Source organism: Juglans microcarpa x Juglans regia, chromosome 6D, assembly GCF_004785595.1.
Source record: "Juglans microcarpa x Juglans regia isolate MS1-56 chromosome 6D, Jm3101_v1.0, whole genome shotgun sequence".
Taxonomy (NCBI): Eukaryota; Viridiplantae; Streptophyta; class Magnoliopsida; order Fagales; family Juglandaceae; genus Juglans; species Juglans microcarpa x Juglans regia.
Window position 1 is genome coordinate 26,347,402 of NC_054604.1, and position 19,451 is coordinate 26,366,852.

Below are 19,451 nucleotides of genomic sequence, written 5' to 3' on the forward strand. Positions count from 1 at the left end.
TAACCCTTCATCTTAACTCTCCAAACTTGATCTAATGGTAAAAATTTAAATACTGATTTAAATTAATTTAAAATAGATAATTAACATATAAATATCATATCATAAATAAATTATCAAATTTAATTTATAAAATACTAATCTTTCAAATGATGAAATTTGTTAAATATTTTTAAAAAAGTATAACTATATAAATAATTAGAATTTTAACATAATTTAAATATGATAATATTCTTAATTAGCTAAAGAGAACTGTTACAGCTAATGGAAAAGTAGCCTGAAAATATGTCCTGAATGTGTATTTTATTTTTTTATTTTTCTTTTCATTTTTTTCATATATTTTTTTAATCATCACAAACATTTTTAAAAAAATAAAAAATTCACAACATCATTAAAAAATACTTTCTTAAATTACTAGATAAAAAAAAATAAAAAATAAAAAATTAGGCAAACGTCCCTTTGACGTTACCCTACTGCTAGTATACATGAATATGTACTAGACAAAAAGTGACCCAGATCTTAAAGGACGTAAACGGAAAAACATATACTAAATAAGCCAATATAAACAACTACAAGCCCGTTAAAAAACGTTGAAGAAACTGTTAAAGCAATAAAGCTTCTTGAAATCCAAAACAGTAAGGAAAAGTTATGAGAAACCAACGTTTACAACTAGTAAGGCTGCAAGCCAAATTAAAGCCAAAGTAACGGCAATTTAATTACCAGCCCCCCATAAAACACAACGTAAAAGACCAAAAAGCAAAAGCGAGCAACAGTAAGAAATAAATATTATTAAAAAATACAAACATGATGACTATGAAAGCAAATGCACTTCTCAACAGCATTAAGACGATCACATCCCAATTGTATCCATGAAAAATTCCAAATACAAAGTCTCAGTTGCCACTGTAATGTGTACAAACAGCCCCTCTTTCTTTTTTTTGGTTTTTCATTTGATGCACCATGTCTCTAAGCATGTCATGCCACCACAGAACTGATGATTCCCAACTGGAAGTATAGGGGGCTGCTCCTTCCAGGAAAGTGATTCAGGCAAAAGAAAGGAAGCATACAACTGGGCCTACCGACCAAGCGATTTAACAGTTTTTTTTTTTTTTTTTTTCCTCGATTGGCCATGCAATTTCCCCCTTTTTTGTCAAGGAATTGTTACAATGGGCATAATCATATCAAATAACAAAATCAGGATGCAACAAGATCAGGTGTTTCTGCCCCCATGGACATCAAAGCTGTTTGCACCTTTTCCAACCAAATGTTCAGACGGTCAAAACTCTTGGCTGCACCCAGAATACATGCACTGTTCCCTCAACTTGATCAATTATACTCTCAATCAGATGAACCTGTGGTAAATTTCTACCAGTGTTTAAGAACAGAATAGACAACTCCTAATTGAATTTCTATGATAAAGAAAAAAAATACAACTCAACTAGAAAGCCTGTCTACAGGGAGAAAACAATAGTAATTCATGCAGTCAACCAAAAGACGTCTCACATCATTTACATTTGTGCAAAATGAATGGAGTTTCCTTCTGTGTGCAAATTGACCAACCATAATGGTGAGCATAAGTTTTTCCAGGTCCCCAGAATATTTATTTATCTATTTGTACGTACACCAAATTTAAGGAGAAATGTATAATACTAAAAGTGGATAAACAAAAGAACTAACCATTCCAGACATGTCAACAGGAAACCTTGTGAAGGTAATATGATTCACAAAGCATGTAAAAGATCAACGACTCTTCATTAATATTTCAAGTACACAGGGACTCCTTTTTTTTATAAAGTTCAAGTACCCAGGGACTTATAGAGTGGCTCTTCATAAGAAGATGCTCCATATCCTCGATAGACAGTTTTGTGCATTCTGCAAAGATACTCAAAGGTATAGTTCAATCGACGGACGAGCAGCTGCAAAGAAGCTTGTAGTGGTTCAGTCCAACGATGATTTATACAAAAACCTATCTGAGGGAAAGGGGGCAACCTACTCCTCTGGCACAAATCTTTTTTCTTTTTTAAGTTTTAGGAGAGGTTTTTTTTTGATAAGTAGGAGTAAATTTTATTGATAAAAATGAAAAAGGCATAGCCCGTGTAAACATGAGGTATACAAAAGAACACCTAAATTAAAGAGAAATGTATAATACTAAACAATTCTGCTACAGCCAACCGGGGTTCGGGAACCGTTGGGAAATCGTGACGTCAGCCGATATATATGTATATATTATTTAAAAAAAATAAAACAAACCCAGAAGGAAAACACGAGAACAAAGCTACAACACATTTAGCCTCTCAGGGTCTGATCCCTCTCGCTCGTCAAGTGTTTGCTAGCGGTTCCATCACAGCGAGAAGCAAACTAATTCATGGATAAGGTTCACGGATCGCTGGCATGTGCCGGAAAGGTGAGGGGTCAGACTCCAAAGGTGGCCAAGCAGGACAAGAAGAAGAAGCTGCGAAGCCGCGCCCACAAGCGTATGCAGTACAATCGTCGCTTCGTCACCGCTGTAGTTGGATATGGGAAAAAGTGTGGACCCAATTCTTCAGAGAAGTAAGCAGCTTGTTGTATGAGGAGTTTGGTTATGGAAGCAGTGGTTGATCATGAAGCACCAGTTTCGCACTCTTATATTTTGTTTGTAGCTAAACTACATTTCAGTTTAGTAGTTTATACTGAAAATCTGACTCTATTTTGTTCAAGACTTCTCTTGAGGTTTAAAACTTGAAAATGCATGGGATGTGCCGATTGAGATTTCAAAAAAATAAAAAAACACGAAAACAAAAGCAGACAAAAGGTAGCTTAGCGTCTGAGAGAGAGTGTGTTGTCATCGTCGTTTGGCAGCGACCTCCTAAGCCCAATGCTCCACACTCCTTCCGCAATCTTGGGTTTGGCTTCTCTCTCTCCCTCTCTCACTCTCAAATCCCATCTCGCATTGATTCTAAAACCACAGTTTGGTACGCGGATCCCATCTAGTCCTTTTGAGAAAGATGTTAACTTCATTTGAAGACGACAAAAAAAAATATTGCTTTAAGACCAAATCAAGAAAAAAAAGATGTACATTTTGAAGCCAACGTGAAGCAGAGGCTTACAGTGGCTTGGGTGCAGTTGGCGTCGATTTTAAATGGGTGGTCGTGCGTGGAAGGTATCTGGGCTGAGAGCATAAAATTGCTCTGTTTTGGCGCTTTAAAACAGAGGAGTAATGGCAACGGGGAGGTTGGCTGGGCTGTTTTCATGGAGTCTCCGATGTGAAGCAGTGCCTTGCGAGACGGTTGGAGTTGCCTTGCTTGAAGGGATTCACGTGTAGTGACGGCAGCTACGAGGTGGAGATGCTTCATTGAAGCTTGAAGGTTTGCGGCAGTGGTGGTTTCTTTGCTCATAAGGGGGGGCCATACCTGTTTGGTTTCCTGAAGGAGAAGGACGTGCATGGGACACTAGGCGTCTTCAAGGGAGAGGGAGTGATCCGATGGAGATGGAGATGGAGGGAGGGAGAAATGAAATTTCGAGCGGGAGAGAGGGGGAACGAAATGGAGAGGAAGAGGAAGGAAAAAATAAGGAAAATGCTTGGGACAACCGGCCTCGCGTCCTCGCCGCGGCCTCGCATCCAACGTGGCAAAATACAACGGCGTCGTTTTCGGTTTAAGTTTTTTTGGGCACGGGTCTTCAACGGGGTCCTCGTCTCCCTCGTTCAGTCTTCCTGGTTTCATTTCAAACCCACACTTTCTCGAAAGAGAAATAAACACTCTCTTCCACGATTCAGACTTTCATCTGCACCAAGCCCTAATTTCTCCCCTAGATTTCGTCTTCCTCTGAGAATAAACGTAGATTTCGTCTTCGCGACGAAGCCACGACCCACGAAAGCTAGATTTCCATCAACCCACGAAATCCCACGAAGCACCAACCGAGAAATCTCTTCATTTCTCTTCGTCTTCGCTACGAAGCCAAGTCTTTCTTGATTTCTTCTTCGTGATTCATCGCTGTGGTTCCATTCACATCCCTTGAAATCGTCTCACTGGGTTTTCAGACACATCTCTTCGTCTTCTCCACGAAGCCTGGTCTGACCCTTCGTCTTCTCCACCCACCTCTCAATCCCCTTCCCACGAACAAACGAAACTCTAACCCCAACCTGAAACCCTAACCCTAACCCGAAACCCACCCCCAACCCGAAACCCTCACCCCAACCCTAACCCTAAATCGAAACCCTAACCCTAACCCGAAGCCCACCCCCAACCCGAAACCCTCACCCCAACCCCAACCCGAAACCCTAACCCCAACCCCAACCCGAAACCCTAACCCCAACCCGAAACCCTAACCCGAAACGTAACCCATACCCTCACTTCCACTAGCAACACAGTTTGGCTCCCAGGTAAGGTTGCATTTTCCCGGTTTTGATATCTACAGCATTCTATTGTAGATTGACAGTTTCTATATCTGGGATTTTATCGTATTATGATAGTATTGTGAGTTTCTCTTTTATGAAGAGAAACTGATTCGTGGTTTCCTAATTTGTTTGAGGTTTTTGTTTCGTATTGTTGTTCTGAGTTTATGAATTTCGTGGGTAAAGATATTCTGGAAGCAAGTGCTTGTTCTCAAGTGGTGGTGTTGTTTGTAATTTAATTATATAATTAGAGGTTGATGGTGTTATGCTTGTGTTGGTTTATAGTTTCATCATCTGTGATGGTGTTATCAATTCATCTGTCATGTAGTGCTGCTGTGAATAGGTTGTACTGCCACTGTGAGTGTCCTGCTGCAGTGCAGCATCTCTTTTAAGCCATGCATTTCCACATTGCTGTCAAGTGGCAGCTCACTCTCTTTGGTTGAAACTTTTCATATCAGTATGTCCATTTCCATTACATGCTGCATTCTGTGAGAGGTTTGAACAAAATGAGTAGTAGAGTGAAGGAAAAATGGTGTTATCAATCCATTCATCTGTCATGTAGTGCTGCTGTGAATAGGTTGTACTGCCACTGTGAGTGTCCTGCTGCAGTGCAGCTTCTCTTTTAAGCCATGCATTTCCACATTGCTGTCAAGTGGCAGCTCACTCTCTTTGGTTGAAACTTCTTTTTACAATTTATAAAACATCATGTTAGAATATCGTCGTCGTCGTCATCATCAATGTCTTCTTCATCGTTTGCAAAACGTACTTTGGGACAAGCACATTGCTTCTGTAAGGTCGATGCGACATTGAGATATTCAAGTACTCCAAGAAATCCAGGACGACCCTTCTTAGGGTGTCCAAAGTACAATACAGAGGTAATAACTACATTAGTTGTAGTTACAACATTTGTAAATTATATTGATGAATATGTTCAACATGTAACATTTGTGAATTTGCATTTTCCAGGGATTACCATATTGTAAATTTTTCAAGTGGGCAGATAGTAATCAAGAGATTGAGTTACATCTTCAAGAAAGAAACAATGATCTGTTAAGGAGGGAGAAGGAGGTCGAGAAGACGCTGGACGATGTGGAAAAGATGAAGACTGAGCTCCGTAAAAGAGTGGATGAAATCGAGAAGAAAGAGCTGGTGGTATTGAATAGAGAGATAGTGGTATCCACAAGAGAGAAGGTGCTTCTGGAACAAGAAACTGTAATGAGGCGGGGACGGACACTACATCGGGTGTTTTGGGCTTTTTTATTTGTGGTTGCATTTTACTTGGTAGTTTATAAGTAATTTAATTGCTACCTAGTGTTAGTATCTAAGTATTGGATTTTGTACTTTATGTAAATAAATTAAGTTCAGTTATATGGGAATGGATAAAGCAACACTGTTTGGAGTTGTTTTCTCCATTGTTTGGTTCAGAATGCTTATTGGTTAAGAATGCTGAAGTAATGTTTTTGGTTTTTCATTTTTGAATGCTGATTGGTTCAGAATGCTTCAGTAATGCATTTGGACAGATTGCTTTAGAAATAATCCACTTCTCTATTTTAGAATGTTTTTTGGTTGAGAATGCTTATTGACACAGATTGCTTCAGAAATGCATTTGGAGTTGTTTTCTCTATTTTTGTTTTGTATTTGATATTGTTATGTATATATGACTTGAGAACTTTCCAAGGGATTGTTAACAGAACACAAGCAGGGGATTGTTTCCAAGGTATTGAGAATGCTTTTCTCTATACCTGAATGTGAACATGTTGCATGTAAATCCTGTGTGAATAATATAACCAGTGGAGATAGTTTACGTTTTCTTTTGAGGTTTTAGCATACCGTTAGCACAAGCAAGGTCGTCTGCACATTTATCTAATTAAGAAAATGCAGTTTACAAGCAGACACCACACCATCATAAAACATACGGCCTCTAATAATAATATGAGCCAAGCTGACACCACACCAAAGATAAAACATACGGCCTCTAAGGATAATAATGGGTTTCAACTCCATCAAATCCTATATACAAGAGAATATGCTGCACCAATGTTAATGGATTTAGCATATCAGTTGGCTGTATTTCTGCAGGCCACGACATGAAATTAAAAAACAATATAATAATAACAATGCTCCTTAACAGTAGTACTACATACTCCTTAATGTTCAACACCATTGTGTCCATAACAAGAGTATAACAAAAGAAAAGAAAATGGTAACCACTCAAGCTTATATAGATTTTTCTGCAATGCTTTACTCATCATGAATTCTTTAATACAAAATATATGAAATACACAACAAATTTCCTCCAACCCAACATTTACAACAAAGTCCATTCCTCAAATACACAAAATATATGAACTACACAACAAATTTCCTCCAACCTAACATTTACAACAAAGTCCCTCAAAATATACACATAATATCCAAAATACACAACAAATTTCCTCTAACCCAACATTTACAACAAAGTCCCTGAAATATACACATAATATCCAAAATACACAACAAATTTCCTCCAACCCAACCATAACAACAAAGTCCATCAAATACACAAAATATATCCAATACACAACAAAGTTCCTCCAATCCAACCATAACAACAAAGTACATCAAATACACACAAAATATATTCAATCCATGGTTACAACAAAGTCCCTCCCTCAAATACATTCAATAAAAAAAAGAACCCCTACAATACATTCAATACACAAAATGTTTTACAACAAACCCATTATTGCAACGGTTGTGATCCATCTAATCCAAATTGAATCTGTAAATAATAAACAACAAAATATATTTTTCAGGTAACATCTATAAACTTGAAAAAAAAGCTATGAACCACTTACGCTTTCTTGACTCTGCATCACAAAGTGCTCTCAGGGTTGGGTTCCAGTAACATCTATAGCCACGCTTTCTCTTTCTGGAACAGCCTGCTAGAAATCAAACGTAAATATATAGCGAAATAATGAAAATTTGTAATAAGTTTATATATAAGTTTATTAATATACCATCTCAGAAGGGCCAAATAAATTCCTGCATACTTCTACGGTTGGTGTATCTCCTCTATCCGCGACTTGGATATCTCCTCCATCCCGCTAATAATTATTTAAGAAACAAAATTACATTAACTCATTTTCTTCGTCAACAAAATATAAATAAAAAGCAGCTATGAAAATATCATCACCTCTTTACGCTTCCCTTTTGCTGGTGCTTTCTTGGTCTTTGCTTTAGCTTTTCGCATGTCTATCTCCATCCTGGATGCTCTCCTTAGAGATGGAGGTCTGCCTTTACCTCGCACAACACGCGGACTACGTACTTCCCTAGAACCACCAACCGTACTATCAACATTGGAACCAATTTGAGTCATCGATGGGAGTTCTTGATTGGTACGATACAAATCAATCATTGCATATAACTTAGTACTCGCATCCTCAGTATGCTCTCTCGAAGCTGATGCGAGAGTAATCATCTGATAACAGATATTTAAAAGACTTGAATATCTATTACAATCTGCCCGTTGTTCCCCTCCATCATAGCTGCTGTGGATTAATGTGTATCGCATTTTAATATCTTTCCTCCATCGATCTAAAATGTACATTTCTGGCAAAACTTTAATATCGTTACACCTGAATACGGCCAAAATATGCCGACACAATATCCCCCTCATCTCAAATAATCCACAAGAGCACTTTGCAACTGCATCTTCGCCACTAAAGTTCACAAAATGGGTAACCGGCTTAGTGAACTCTTCCAAACAAATTTCATCCTCTACCATATATATTTTTACTGCACCATCACTTTTATATAACTTTGGATTCAAGTCAATGATGCCGTTGACTTGCTGTTGAACTTCCTTAAATTTTGCATTCGTGTACAACTCTTGAAACCTCTTTTCAATCGGAGATCTAGATATGCAGGGGATTGTGGCATTAAATGACTGGAAGTCCGCAAGATTTTCATTCTCAATCTTTTTTTTCAAGGCATTATCAAATTGGTCTACAAACTCCTTCAAGTTTGTCCTAGCATGAACATAACCATCAAAAAATGCATTCATGCTCTCGCTTCGCTGCGTTGTACTCATTCCAGCCCAAAAACACTCCTTCAGATATGCCGGTACCCAATGTTCACGCTCAACATATAGGCTTTGCAACCACGCATTCTCATGTAAGTTATAAGTGTTAATCAACTGATCCCAACATTTCTCAAACTCATCAACAAGTTGGGTGTCATAGACACATTTCATCAATGCATTTTTCATCCCAGTTTTGTATGAACTATATGAGCGAAGCTTCTCGGGGACTTTCTTTAGTATATGCCAAAGACAAAATCTATGCCGGGTTTTTGGGAAAACAAGAGCGATCGCATTTTTCATCGCTCTATCCTGATCAGTGATAATAGCCTTCGGAGCGATACCATCCATGCATTGCAACCATGTCTCGAATAACCACACAAAGGTCTCGGTATCCTCACTGGAAATCAGGCCTGCCCCCAACAAAATTGACTGTCCATGGTGGTTTACACCAACAAATGGTGCAAAGGGCATCCCATATCGATTGGTTAGGTACGTGGTGTCGAATGTGACCACGTCACCAAAATCTTGGTACGCTGCTCTACTACGGGGGTCTGCCCAGAAGACGTTCTTTAACCTCCCCTCATCATCTATATCCATCATATAAAAGAACTCAGGATTTTTGTACTGCATCCGTAAAAAGTAATCTCGGAGCGCTCCAGCACCACCTGCTCCAAGTCGTAAATGTCTGGCCTTGTCAATATAATTACGACAATCCTTTTCCAAAAATGGGAGGTTCTCGAATCCACCCGCGCCAACAACAAGAGATCCGTAACTCTTATTCGTTCGGATGCCAGCCAAATCATTTGTATCGAGGACCCTTTTTACAGCATCACTAACTTCTCTATTACATCGGAAAAAGCGAGATTTCTTTGGACTGAGGCCGTGGTTATGGATATTATGTACTATCGTCAACCGAAGCACACCATCTTGCCTTAAGGCGTTAATCTTTGCCTTACATTCAGTTTTCCCTGTCGGCCGTGGGTTAGCAACATTCAACATCCTATTCCGGGCCTTCCCACCGAGAGCACAAGCAAGGGTGACATATCTAACAGACTCATCTTCTCCCCTCTCGGTTCGTTTTGTCATCACCCCAAACCCACATTTCTTACCATATTCCTTATAATAACTTAATAAATCTTCAAAGCAATTAAACTCCATTCCCGACTTTGGCTCCTCAATTGTATCATCATGATCAGGTTCCGTAGGACTTGGTCTATGCTCAGTACATTCTTCAGCTCGTGGAGATCCACATGGCGCTGAAGTTTCCCCACCATCAGGTCTATTATCCTCTGAACCAACTACTCTGCTTGTGGCGGAGCTTGTATTGCTGATAGGAGTAGGAGGTTCCATGATATGTTGAAATGGGTTGCCAACTGGATATGGTATAAAAGTCGGTGACCATGTAGGCACTGGTCCAAAATAACCAGGCATGTAATTTGGAATGTTTGGTGCCGTTGATGGTATGGCCTAACATGTTATTAGATATCGTTATTGATGTATTTTGGGAAAAAATATCGAGTCAACAATACAAATGTTGTTGATATATTAAATCATATAACATACATACCTCGGATGGGGGATTTGAGCTAGATAATGTCTGCATACTTGGCTGTTCTTTTCGGTTTTCCATTTTGAAAATTAGTATAAACTATCAAGACAGCCAATTGACATTCAACATGTGGGTTTTTATAGCTGGAAAAAAATTAAACTATCATGCAAAAGTATTTATGGGTGTTGAAACTAACAATTATTCAGATTATATTCTTGCGCAAAAGATTAAAAGGGCATGCTCAAAGATTGATGCATGTATAATAATCTAACTTAATAGCTCACAGACAATACAGATAAATTCTACAGGATTATACTGTCAAGATGGAAATGATGACTGAAGTAGTCCTAAAGGCCATGGCATGGTCGCTGAACTTAGAGGACAACTAGCACTAGCACTAGCACTACACCATTATGCTTTGTAGAGTTCCAATCATTCCAGTGGCTCTTTTTTTTAAAGCACTAGCACCTAAATTGAAGATATACCCGAGGTAGTATAAAGCAGTAGCCAAGGTACATATCCAACAAAGTCCTTAAATAGAAACATTACATAGCAGATATATCCACATGCATAAACACACATGAAGATGCAGAGGATTATACATCTGGGAAAGCAAAAACTTTTCCAAAAATTTCCATGATATGCATACCTATTCCTTCTCCAATAGCGATTGTTGCAAAGCCTTGAAAACACTCTCTTTTGGTTGCAATGAATGCCGCAATTCCTCAATGGTGTCTCGCAGTCTAGATTTCATCATTACAATTACAATTATGAAAGAATGAAACAGGACTCTAGATAGAATTTACTATATTCTTTAATTTTGAAAGCATCTTGTGGGATGGATCCTCAACTTCAAGTCTAATTGGTTACAACTATATTCTACTACATCATCATGATTTTTTTTTTCATAAGGAAATTACTAAGAGAAATTCATAGCAATTTCTTGTTGATTAATAATTTATTTTCCCGATAAGCAAATGTGAACTTTATTGATTGTTGATTAATGAAGTATACAAAAGAGATATGCCTCCTGTGTACTTGGGTTACATCTCAAAAATAAATTACTTTGACTAAATGGAGAAAGATTTTTTAAGGGGAGATAAACAAACTTGCATAAAATTAGGAAAAACATATCTTTTATGCAAAATATACAAAATGCTGCTGCCACCAAATAGAACACCATGGACAGTGGACACATGCCTCATTCACCCACAAAAACATAAGCAAAATTCTGAAAATAATACAGAGTTAGTTTCAGATTTACTTATTGTTTGTACTCCTAAATTGTTATCTCTCCATTCATTGCTTTTAATGCATCATTTGCTTGCTGCCGTGTACGAATGAGACCCTACTCCTCAAAATGACAATCTCCAAATAACATCCCAACTTAATTTCGAATGAGACCCTTTTTCTTCTGGGATTATTAAATCAAAATAGGCTGTACTGATCAAGTGAGGTAACCATTACTGGGATTCATTCATTTATTAAATTTATTAAATTAAATTAGGGTAGCTTTCAGGTTTGAAGCGCTACAACATACAAGTAACGATGAAGACAAACATGCTTTAATGGGGTTCATACACCAACAGATTCTTAAGCACAGATTTTTCACATACAAACAAAAAGGACTTCAGCAATCCAAAGAGAACGGTAGAGACCTCAACCCAGGAAAATAAAAACCCAACAACAAACAGATGAAGAACTCTTACCCAAAAATGCAGATGAAAATTAGTCTTCAAATCGAGCAGAGAAGACCGTGGGAGGGATCTCAGATCGCGCGCAGCTAGAGAATGGTTTGGGGCTCTGGTTTCTTCAAACGTAGTGAAAATGAAATTCCTCTTCCCGTGTTTGGTCTTGTTTCTGGATTTTGATTTTTTTTTAATCGACTGACGTGGCAGTTGCCACGTCAGACGCGAGGCCGCGGCGGGGTTACACCCGGTGGTATATAGCAGTACTGAAAAAATAAAACAAGTGACGTGGACGCGCCGGTTGCACGCCGGTTGCATCATGCGCTTGTATCTATCATTTTTGAATACTAAAAGTGGATAAACAAAAGAACTAACTGTGCCAGACACTTGCCAACAAGAAACCTTGTGAAGGTAATATGATTCACACACAAATCAAAAGTAAAAGAAACAAAAAGAGTTAAAAAGATGTCATCACCCAACATAGCAGGCCACAGAAGAATTAAAAGCCTATAGCATTGAAACAGAATCGATGTCATTTTATAACATTCTAGATTGATTAGTTCCAGATTCCAAGGCAGTAAACATTTATCAAAATGTATCCTTATTTCTAGGGCTGTACAAAAAACCGGCAAATCGACTGGGACCGACTCAGACTGGCCGCCGAAGCTCGGAACCAGTAGGCCGTCAGTGGTAAATTATCAAAACCGGCGTCGGCCGGTTCGGTCCCAGTTTGAACCAGCCAAAAATCGAAAAACCGGCCAACGCCATATTAATATATTTTTTTAAATATATTCATTCATTAAACGATGCCGTTTCACAAATAAGTGAAACGGCGTCGTTTGCATCTTAAGTTTAGGAAAAAAAAATAAAGGGAACGGCGCCGTTCCTACTAGGGCATATTATCCCCAGCCCAGTTGCTTTCTCCCTCTCCTTTCTCATTCGATTTCAACACTCAGCACTCAGCAGTCAGCGTCGTCCACTCCACTCCAGTGACCAGTCCAGGCTCCAGCGACTCCAGCCACTCACGGCTCACTGACGCCCAACGGTCCACCGTCCAGCAGCGGCACAGCCTCCACCACTCGACGTTCCTCCGACAAACGGCGCAGCCCGAGAGCCTCCATTCTATTTTTTAGGTATGATTTTGTAAGATTTATGAGGATGAAAATTCTGAAATTTTGATTTAAATTTAATGATGCGTGTCGATTGATGAGTCTAATTAGTTATTAGTGATTTTCTTGAAATTTATTTTTTGATAAGAGCCTAAGAGGACCAATCGGTGGATTAGGGATTGTGTTTTCTAGTTTGGTATTCCAATCTAGGATTAGGGATTGTGTTCTCTGGTTTGAGATGGTGAAATAGTGAATCAATGATTGAAGATTGATGAAGATTGATGGTATTTCAATCTAGGGTTAGGGATTGTGCAGTGTGCATTCACGGATTGTGTTTTATTGACAGTTTTGTTGATTTTCAGTTTTGTTGAAAGTAATATAATTTGCGATGTTTATTGACAATAAATGTTCATAATTTATTGAAAGTAAAATAAGTTGTGAGATTTATGAGCGATCTAAAATGTAGATTAGAATCTTAGATTTGTGATGTTTGCCATGTTGCAAACTAGCTGCTGTGTAATTGACAATTGTAGTGATTTTTTTGTTCTTTCTTGGTTTTACATGTTAGATGGATTTTTCGTCAAGTCCAATTGATATTGATTCGAACTCCCAAATACCAAAACCCCCGGCTTCAAGTGCCCCTAATAGTAGTAATTGTCCACTTCCTAAGAAACGGAAGGGGAAGGATCCGTCAATTGTTTGGGACTATTTTACAAAAGTTGAGGGTTGTTCCGTAGATGATCCTAAGGCCAAGTGTAATTATTGTGGCAACATATACACTTGCCACTTGAAGAGGAACGGAACTTCAACCATGCAAAATCATCTACCTTCATGTCCCAAAAATCCTCATAAATGTGGGCCTTTAGATAAATACCAAACAACATTGACAGGTGAGGTATCCTCGGAAGGGTTTGGAGAAAGTGATAATTCTTTAAGAAATCTTGTAACCCATAAATATAGTGAGGAGGCTGTGAGGATGGCGCTTGTGGAGATGGTAATTCTTGATGAATTATCATTTAGAATTGTTGAAGGGTAAGGATTTAAGAAGATGGTTTGGTTGCTTGAACTTAGATTTAAAGTGCCATATCGAGTGATGGTTGCAAGAGATTGTATGAAACTATTTGCATCTGAAAAAGCCAAACTTAAAAAGTTATTTAAAGATTGGGGAATGAGGATTTCATTAACTACTGATACGTGGACATCGGTACAAAATCTTAATTATATGTGCCTAACTACCCATTTCATTGATAGTGATTGGAAATTGCAAAAGAAAATCATTAATTTTTGTTTAATCCCTAATCATCAAGGGGATACCATTGGAAAATATGTTGAATCGTGCCTCCTTCATTGGGGCATTGATAAGATATTTACTGTTACTGTTGATAATGCTAGCTCAAATGATACTACAATTGCATATTTGAGACATTTTTTGACGGAGAATATGTTGGAGGGGAAGTATATGCACATGAGATGTTGTGCTCATATTCTGAATCATGTCGTGAATGAGGGTCTTAATGAGTGTGATGATGCTATTACAATGGTTAGAAATGCGGTTAGATATGTGCGCTCCTCCCTTGCAAGATTAGACAAGTTTAAGAGATGTGCAGAAAAGGAAAAAATTGATTGTAAAAAAATGTTGTGCCTTGATGTGCAAATCCGATGGAATTCAACTTACATGATGTTGGAGGCTGCTGAGAAATTTGAAAAGGCTTTTAGGCGAATGGAGAGTGAGGACTACAATTTTCTTTCTTACTTTAAGGATGGAAACATTGGGCCTCCTAGAGCTGACGAGTGGGAGACAGTGCGAGTTTTTGTGAAATTTTTTAAAATGTTTTATGATGCCACTTGTCGATTTTCTGGTTCTTTACATGTCACGGCAAACACAAATTTTTTGGAGATTTGTAGGCTCCAAAAAGAATTGGTTAGATTGTGTGAGAGTGAGAATACTTGTTTGATAAGCATGACCATAAGCATGAGAATGAAATTTGATAAGTATTGGGGTTCATTGGATAGGATGAATTTGTTGTTGTTGATTGCAGTTCTCCTTGATCCACGTAGGAAGTTGGGACTTCTTACTTTTCACTTGAAAAAAATTTGTGATCAAAATTGGGCTGAAGATTTGTTGTCGAGGGTGAGACAATTATTATCAGACATGTATGCGGAGTATAATGCTACGTTCGGTTCTTCCTTGAGTAGCAGAGAACATATTTCCCCTCCGTCATCTGCACTTCCAAATGATGCCGAAGAAAATCATGAGTCACAACTTTTTTATGAGTGGTTGCTAGCATCGACTGCCTCTGGATCTACAGCTACCAAAACAGAGATTGACCGGTATTTATCAGATGGTTGTGAGGCATTCAACCAATCTTTTGACTTGTTGAATTAGTGGAAAGTGAATGAGTTTAACTATCCTATACTTGCGAGGATTGCACGAGACGTGTTAATCATGCCTATTTCCACGGTTGCATCAGAGTCAGCATTTAGTACGGGAGGTCGTGTACTTGATCATTTTTGAAGTTCCTTGGCTCCAAGAACTGTTGAGGCACTTATTTGTACTCAAAATTGGTTGCGACATCTGTCAACGCTAATTGATATTCAAGACTCCATGGATAATGTTGAGAGCTTTGTAGTAGAATCTGGTAATGTGTTTTTCTCATTCAATTTCCATATTCATTTATTTTTATAATTTAATTTAATTTTTTTAATTATCCTAATTTATTAATATTGATTATTTGGTGTTTTCTTATAGAGTTAGGAGCATCATACCACAACTATTGATGATTGAAGAGTCGAAGACTGCAATTGAAGAATGAAGATTTTTTGAGTTTTATTCAAGAACAATTGTTATTTGTTGCTTACTTGTTTAAGACAATTTAGTTTTGTTTGTAATGTGTATTAAACATCTAGTGGAGTTTTTTTTATTTATCTAGTAATTAGTAATTTAATATATAAGATAATAAGACTATAAAATATAAGTAGTATATATGTAGTAGTTATTAGTTACTAATAATATATACATGGCATGATTAAAATTAAAAAGAAATTGAATAAATTAATTAATTTTAAAAATTTTGTAAAAAAAAGTCTAAATGTGGATGATCTTGAATAACAAATTGAGTTCAAAAAGAAGTTGAATTGGGTCTTTAAATGGCCCAAATAGAGTGACTCAAACCGGCCCAAAATCTGTGGCCCAAACCGGCCCAAAACCGATGAACCGACCGTGAACCGAACCGGCCGGTTTTCCCCTCATGATCGGCCGGTTTCGGCCGGCGTGGCCTCTCCAAATAAACCGACCCATCGGTTTCGGTTTGGGCCCAAAACCGACCCATCGGCAAAACCGAACCGATGGGTCGGTTTTTCAGCCCTACTTATTTCTAAGAAGTTATGCGGAATTTATAAAAACGTCTGTTTAAAAAATGAAAAACTTCTACAGAAAATAATCAAAAACTTCTACAGAATGTAATTGAAATAGATCATGAGTCTAATTCAAATGAAAGATGCCAGATTTGGTACACACACCCAATGGTTAACCACTTAAACACCCAGCAACTTTGGTATGAGGTCTCTAAATGTGATACCCCATATTGATTAATAAGTGTTAAGGGAAGGTGGTGTATAGGATCCTACTTTGCTTAGGAATGAGAAGTTATTGCTTTTTATAATATTCTAATAGGGCTCTAATTGTATCATTGATTAGTCTATTTAGAGTATAGGCCCAAATGTGGCTTGGGCCTCCCTTGGAGTGTTACACCAAAACACCCCCATTTTATATTCTCAAATTTTACTCCGTTCCAAAGTAACATTAACAGCTGTCCCAGAGTAACATTAAACAGCTGACTTCTAGCAATTTCTACATTACTTTTATAACAATGACTATTTCTTGTTTCCTAAATCTTGATTGACATACCCATTTGACTATCTTAAATCTCACTTACCTAACGGTATCCATTATTATTTTTTTCATCAAATTGTGTCTTTCTTTGCCAATGTGAAACCTCACAAAGGCAAGGCCCATCAGACCCACTCCAAGGGAGTTAACCCTGGAAACACAACTCCACCCACCAAAATCGTGTATAAGCAATCGGGGAAACTCCCAAAACCAAACCCAGAATCTGATTATTAACTGGCGTAACAGCTGATTGTTTATATATAAACAACACAAAACATTATATAACGGTATCAGAGCATCACGAAATTGAGTTTAACTGGGAGGAAAAAGTGTTAGATGCATGTGGAAGCGGGGAAAGATAAATCTCTTTTAATTAATGACTCAAACAGCAGTCACACACCTAATAAGGACATTGCCCTCACAAAACTGCAGACTTGCTATCATAGGTCTCTCTTGCTTCAAGTACGTTTGTGCAATACCGTTTGGAGAGGACTTTAACTTGTTCGGTAAATGACTTGCTGGCATGCTCACCAATATGTTTGAGCATCTGATCCCAACGCCTCCAACATACATCCCCAGACCTATGCTCAAGCAGATTATCCCAATCCACATCTTCAATGCAGCAAGCATCCAAGGCATAAAGAGCATCCACTAGGCGATAGTCGTCAGCATCCGCCCATATACCTTCAGCTACCATAGGTGACGTTAATTGGGTATACCATTTTTGGCAACACAAAACGTTGCTTCTGGTGGATAAACTGTTGCTAATGGCTTCCCAAGCAATATTATCTCGCAACATACCGTGTTTGGATTTCTTTTCTTCAAAGAACTTCATGCGCAAATCCATGTTAACTAAATCAAATAGTTTTTGATACTCATCTTGGGACCAACGACCTTTCTTCATATTGGGCAATCTTATTCTTCGCCATGTATCCTTTACATGAATCCTATGTTTGCCAAGAACATCAGCCAACTTTCTCCATTCTGATCCATGTTTTTCATGGAAACTTCGAATAAGTTCATACTCTTCATTGGTACATTTCCTCTCTTCACTCCTTTCAAACAAAATATGGGCTCGATAATATACACTCTTGAAAGGCCTCCAAGGTAAGGCTGCTGCTATATCCTTCCAACAATTTTTATGTTCAGGATGAGACTTGCAGTGGAGAACCATGTTTAGGCCTTCATCACCTAAGCCCTTTGCTTCAATATAGTTTAGAACGGCCTTTTTAATCATCTCATCTTCTTCTCGTGAAAACCTTTTGCCACGTATTAAGTTGTCATCCTGATTACTATCAATTGGACCATCAGATGAAGTAAAAACCTCCACACGATCTGAGAAACTCACTCTCTTAGACGTTCGTCCAGGTGTAGAATTCTCATAAGTGGTCCCAAAATCTTTCTTGGTTATTGCTGCATCTTTACCACAATTTCCTTCTGAAACATGTTTACCTGATTCCGCTTTCTTCTTCTTCTTCTTTTTCGGCTCGGCATCCTTGTTGTCATCTTTAGTGCTAACAGCATGTAGGTTCCTCTCCCCAATCTCATGATGTTTATCTGATTTGACCATCTTCTTCTTCTTCTCCTTCTTTTTCTGCTTGGCATCCTTGTCATCTTCGGCACCTTTATCACAATTTGCTTCTGAAACATGTTTACCTGGATTGGCCTTCTTGTTCTTTTTCTGCTTCGCGTCCTTGTTGTCAACTACTGCACTAACAGCATGAAGGTTATTCTCCCCAATCTCATTTCCTTCTGAAACATGTTTATCTGATTGGACCTTCTTCTTCTTTTTCTGCTTTACATCCTTGTCATCTTCTGCACTAACAGCGCCTAAGTTTCTCTCTCCAATCTCATTCTTATATGAATAAGCATTGCCTTGATTGCCAATAGATTGATTTTTGTCAACTCCCTCTCTATTGTCACTTGGTTTGTCAGTTACGATCTCCGGTAGTCCAGCTCCCATATCATTATTAATTTTTTTATTCTCTTTCTTTCTCTTCTTCTTTACAGGCTCAGCCTTTTCCAACACTTCTCCGTTAGAGCTCTCCCTTTTATTTCCAACCTCTGCATCAGTCAAGCTATTCTTCCCTAGAACATTAACACCCGCCATTTCTGTCTTGCTTTTCTTCTTCTCCTTTTTGTCTCTGTCTTTCCCGTCTTTACTTTCATGATTTTCTCCTATCTCAGAGCAACTGTGCCCTTAACTACTTCTTCATTCATCCTCAGCCAAGTCTTTGGACTTGGATACAAAATTAAATCCCGATTCCCTAATATTCCAGCCTTCTTAATTGCAACCTGAAATCGCCTCTCTCAACAGGTGGAATACTCTGGATTGTGAAAAAGAAATTAGGACTTGACCCCTATATTGAAGCCGATCCCACTCGTCCCAATTAAAGTGGGAGATGAAGCGGAAGAGAGAGATCGTACTAAAACGGGAGAAAGAATACAAGTTGAAAGAAATTGATTTACCTGGACTTGCCCAATGAACTAACAGCAAACTGAAGAAAGTTGAAGGCGGCTCCAATGGTGGTGTTGTGATCCTAGGGTTAAGATCCTCTCGGCTTTTTCACTTCATAATTAAGGAAGACTACTAATAAAATTGTGTATTTTTTTTATTTTTTTCTTAACAATTAAAGATGTTAAAATAAATGTTGAAAAGAAAATAAAAGAAAAAAAATGTTAAGTCCGGTTTGTATTCATAATCCATCTCAACTTATTTCATTACTATTCACTACTATTCATCAACTTTAACTCATAAATCTCACTACTATTCTCAACTCATCT

General features: G+C 38.1%; 3 protein-coding genes and 1 long non-coding RNA gene across 8 annotated transcripts; 2 read left to right on the plus strand and 2 right to left on the minus strand.

The window, feature by feature from the left end:
- Positions 1 to 838: 838 nt before the first annotated feature.
- Positions 839 to 19,228, minus strand: LOC121234473 (transcription termination factor 1-like). 5 transcript variants are annotated; one of them, XM_041130414.1, is made up of 4 exons: positions 19,137 to 19,228; positions 17,147 to 18,994; positions 1,814 to 1,869; positions 839 to 1,349 (listed from the first exon to the last, which is right to left on the minus strand). In XM_041130414.1, exons 2-4 carry the CDS (start codon positions 18,775 to 18,777, stop codon positions 1,336 to 1,338), a joined length of 1,701 nt encoding a protein of 566 aa, XP_040986348.1. In that variant the 5' UTR covers positions 18,778 to 18,994; positions 19,137 to 19,228; the 3' UTR covers positions 839 to 1,335. The 5 variants fall into 5 exon arrangements, 2 of the variants coding, with proteins under 2 accessions (XP_040986348.1, XP_040986349.1); XR_005934408.1 differs by having other exon boundaries at positions 1,814 to 1,913; positions 17,147 to 19,225; XR_005934407.1 differs by having other exon boundaries at positions 17,068 to 19,225.
- LOC121234475 (40S ribosomal protein S30-like) lies at positions 2,146 to 2,693 on the plus strand. Its single transcript, XM_041130417.1, has one exon. It carries the CDS (start codon positions 2,363 to 2,365, stop codon positions 2,549 to 2,551), a length of 189 nt encoding a protein of 62 aa, XP_040986351.1. The 5' UTR covers positions 2,146 to 2,362; the 3' UTR covers positions 2,552 to 2,693.
- LOC121234474 lies at positions 5,100 to 5,683 on the plus strand. Its single transcript, XM_041130416.1, has 2 exons — positions 5,100 to 5,244; positions 5,336 to 5,683. The coding sequence occupies exons 1-2, from the start codon at positions 5,107 to 5,109 to the stop codon at positions 5,663 to 5,665; spliced, it is 468 nt and encodes a 155-aa protein (XP_040986350.1). The 5' UTR covers positions 5,100 to 5,106; the 3' UTR covers positions 5,666 to 5,683.
- Positions 6,521 to 7,697, minus strand: LOC121234476. Its single transcript, XR_005934409.1, has 4 exons — positions 7,545 to 7,697; positions 7,369 to 7,455; positions 7,207 to 7,290; positions 6,521 to 7,130 (listed from the first exon to the last, which is right to left on the minus strand). It is a non-coding gene; the product is annotated as an uncharacterized LOC121234476 (long non-coding RNA).
- Positions 19,229 to 19,451: the final 223 nt, after the last annotated feature.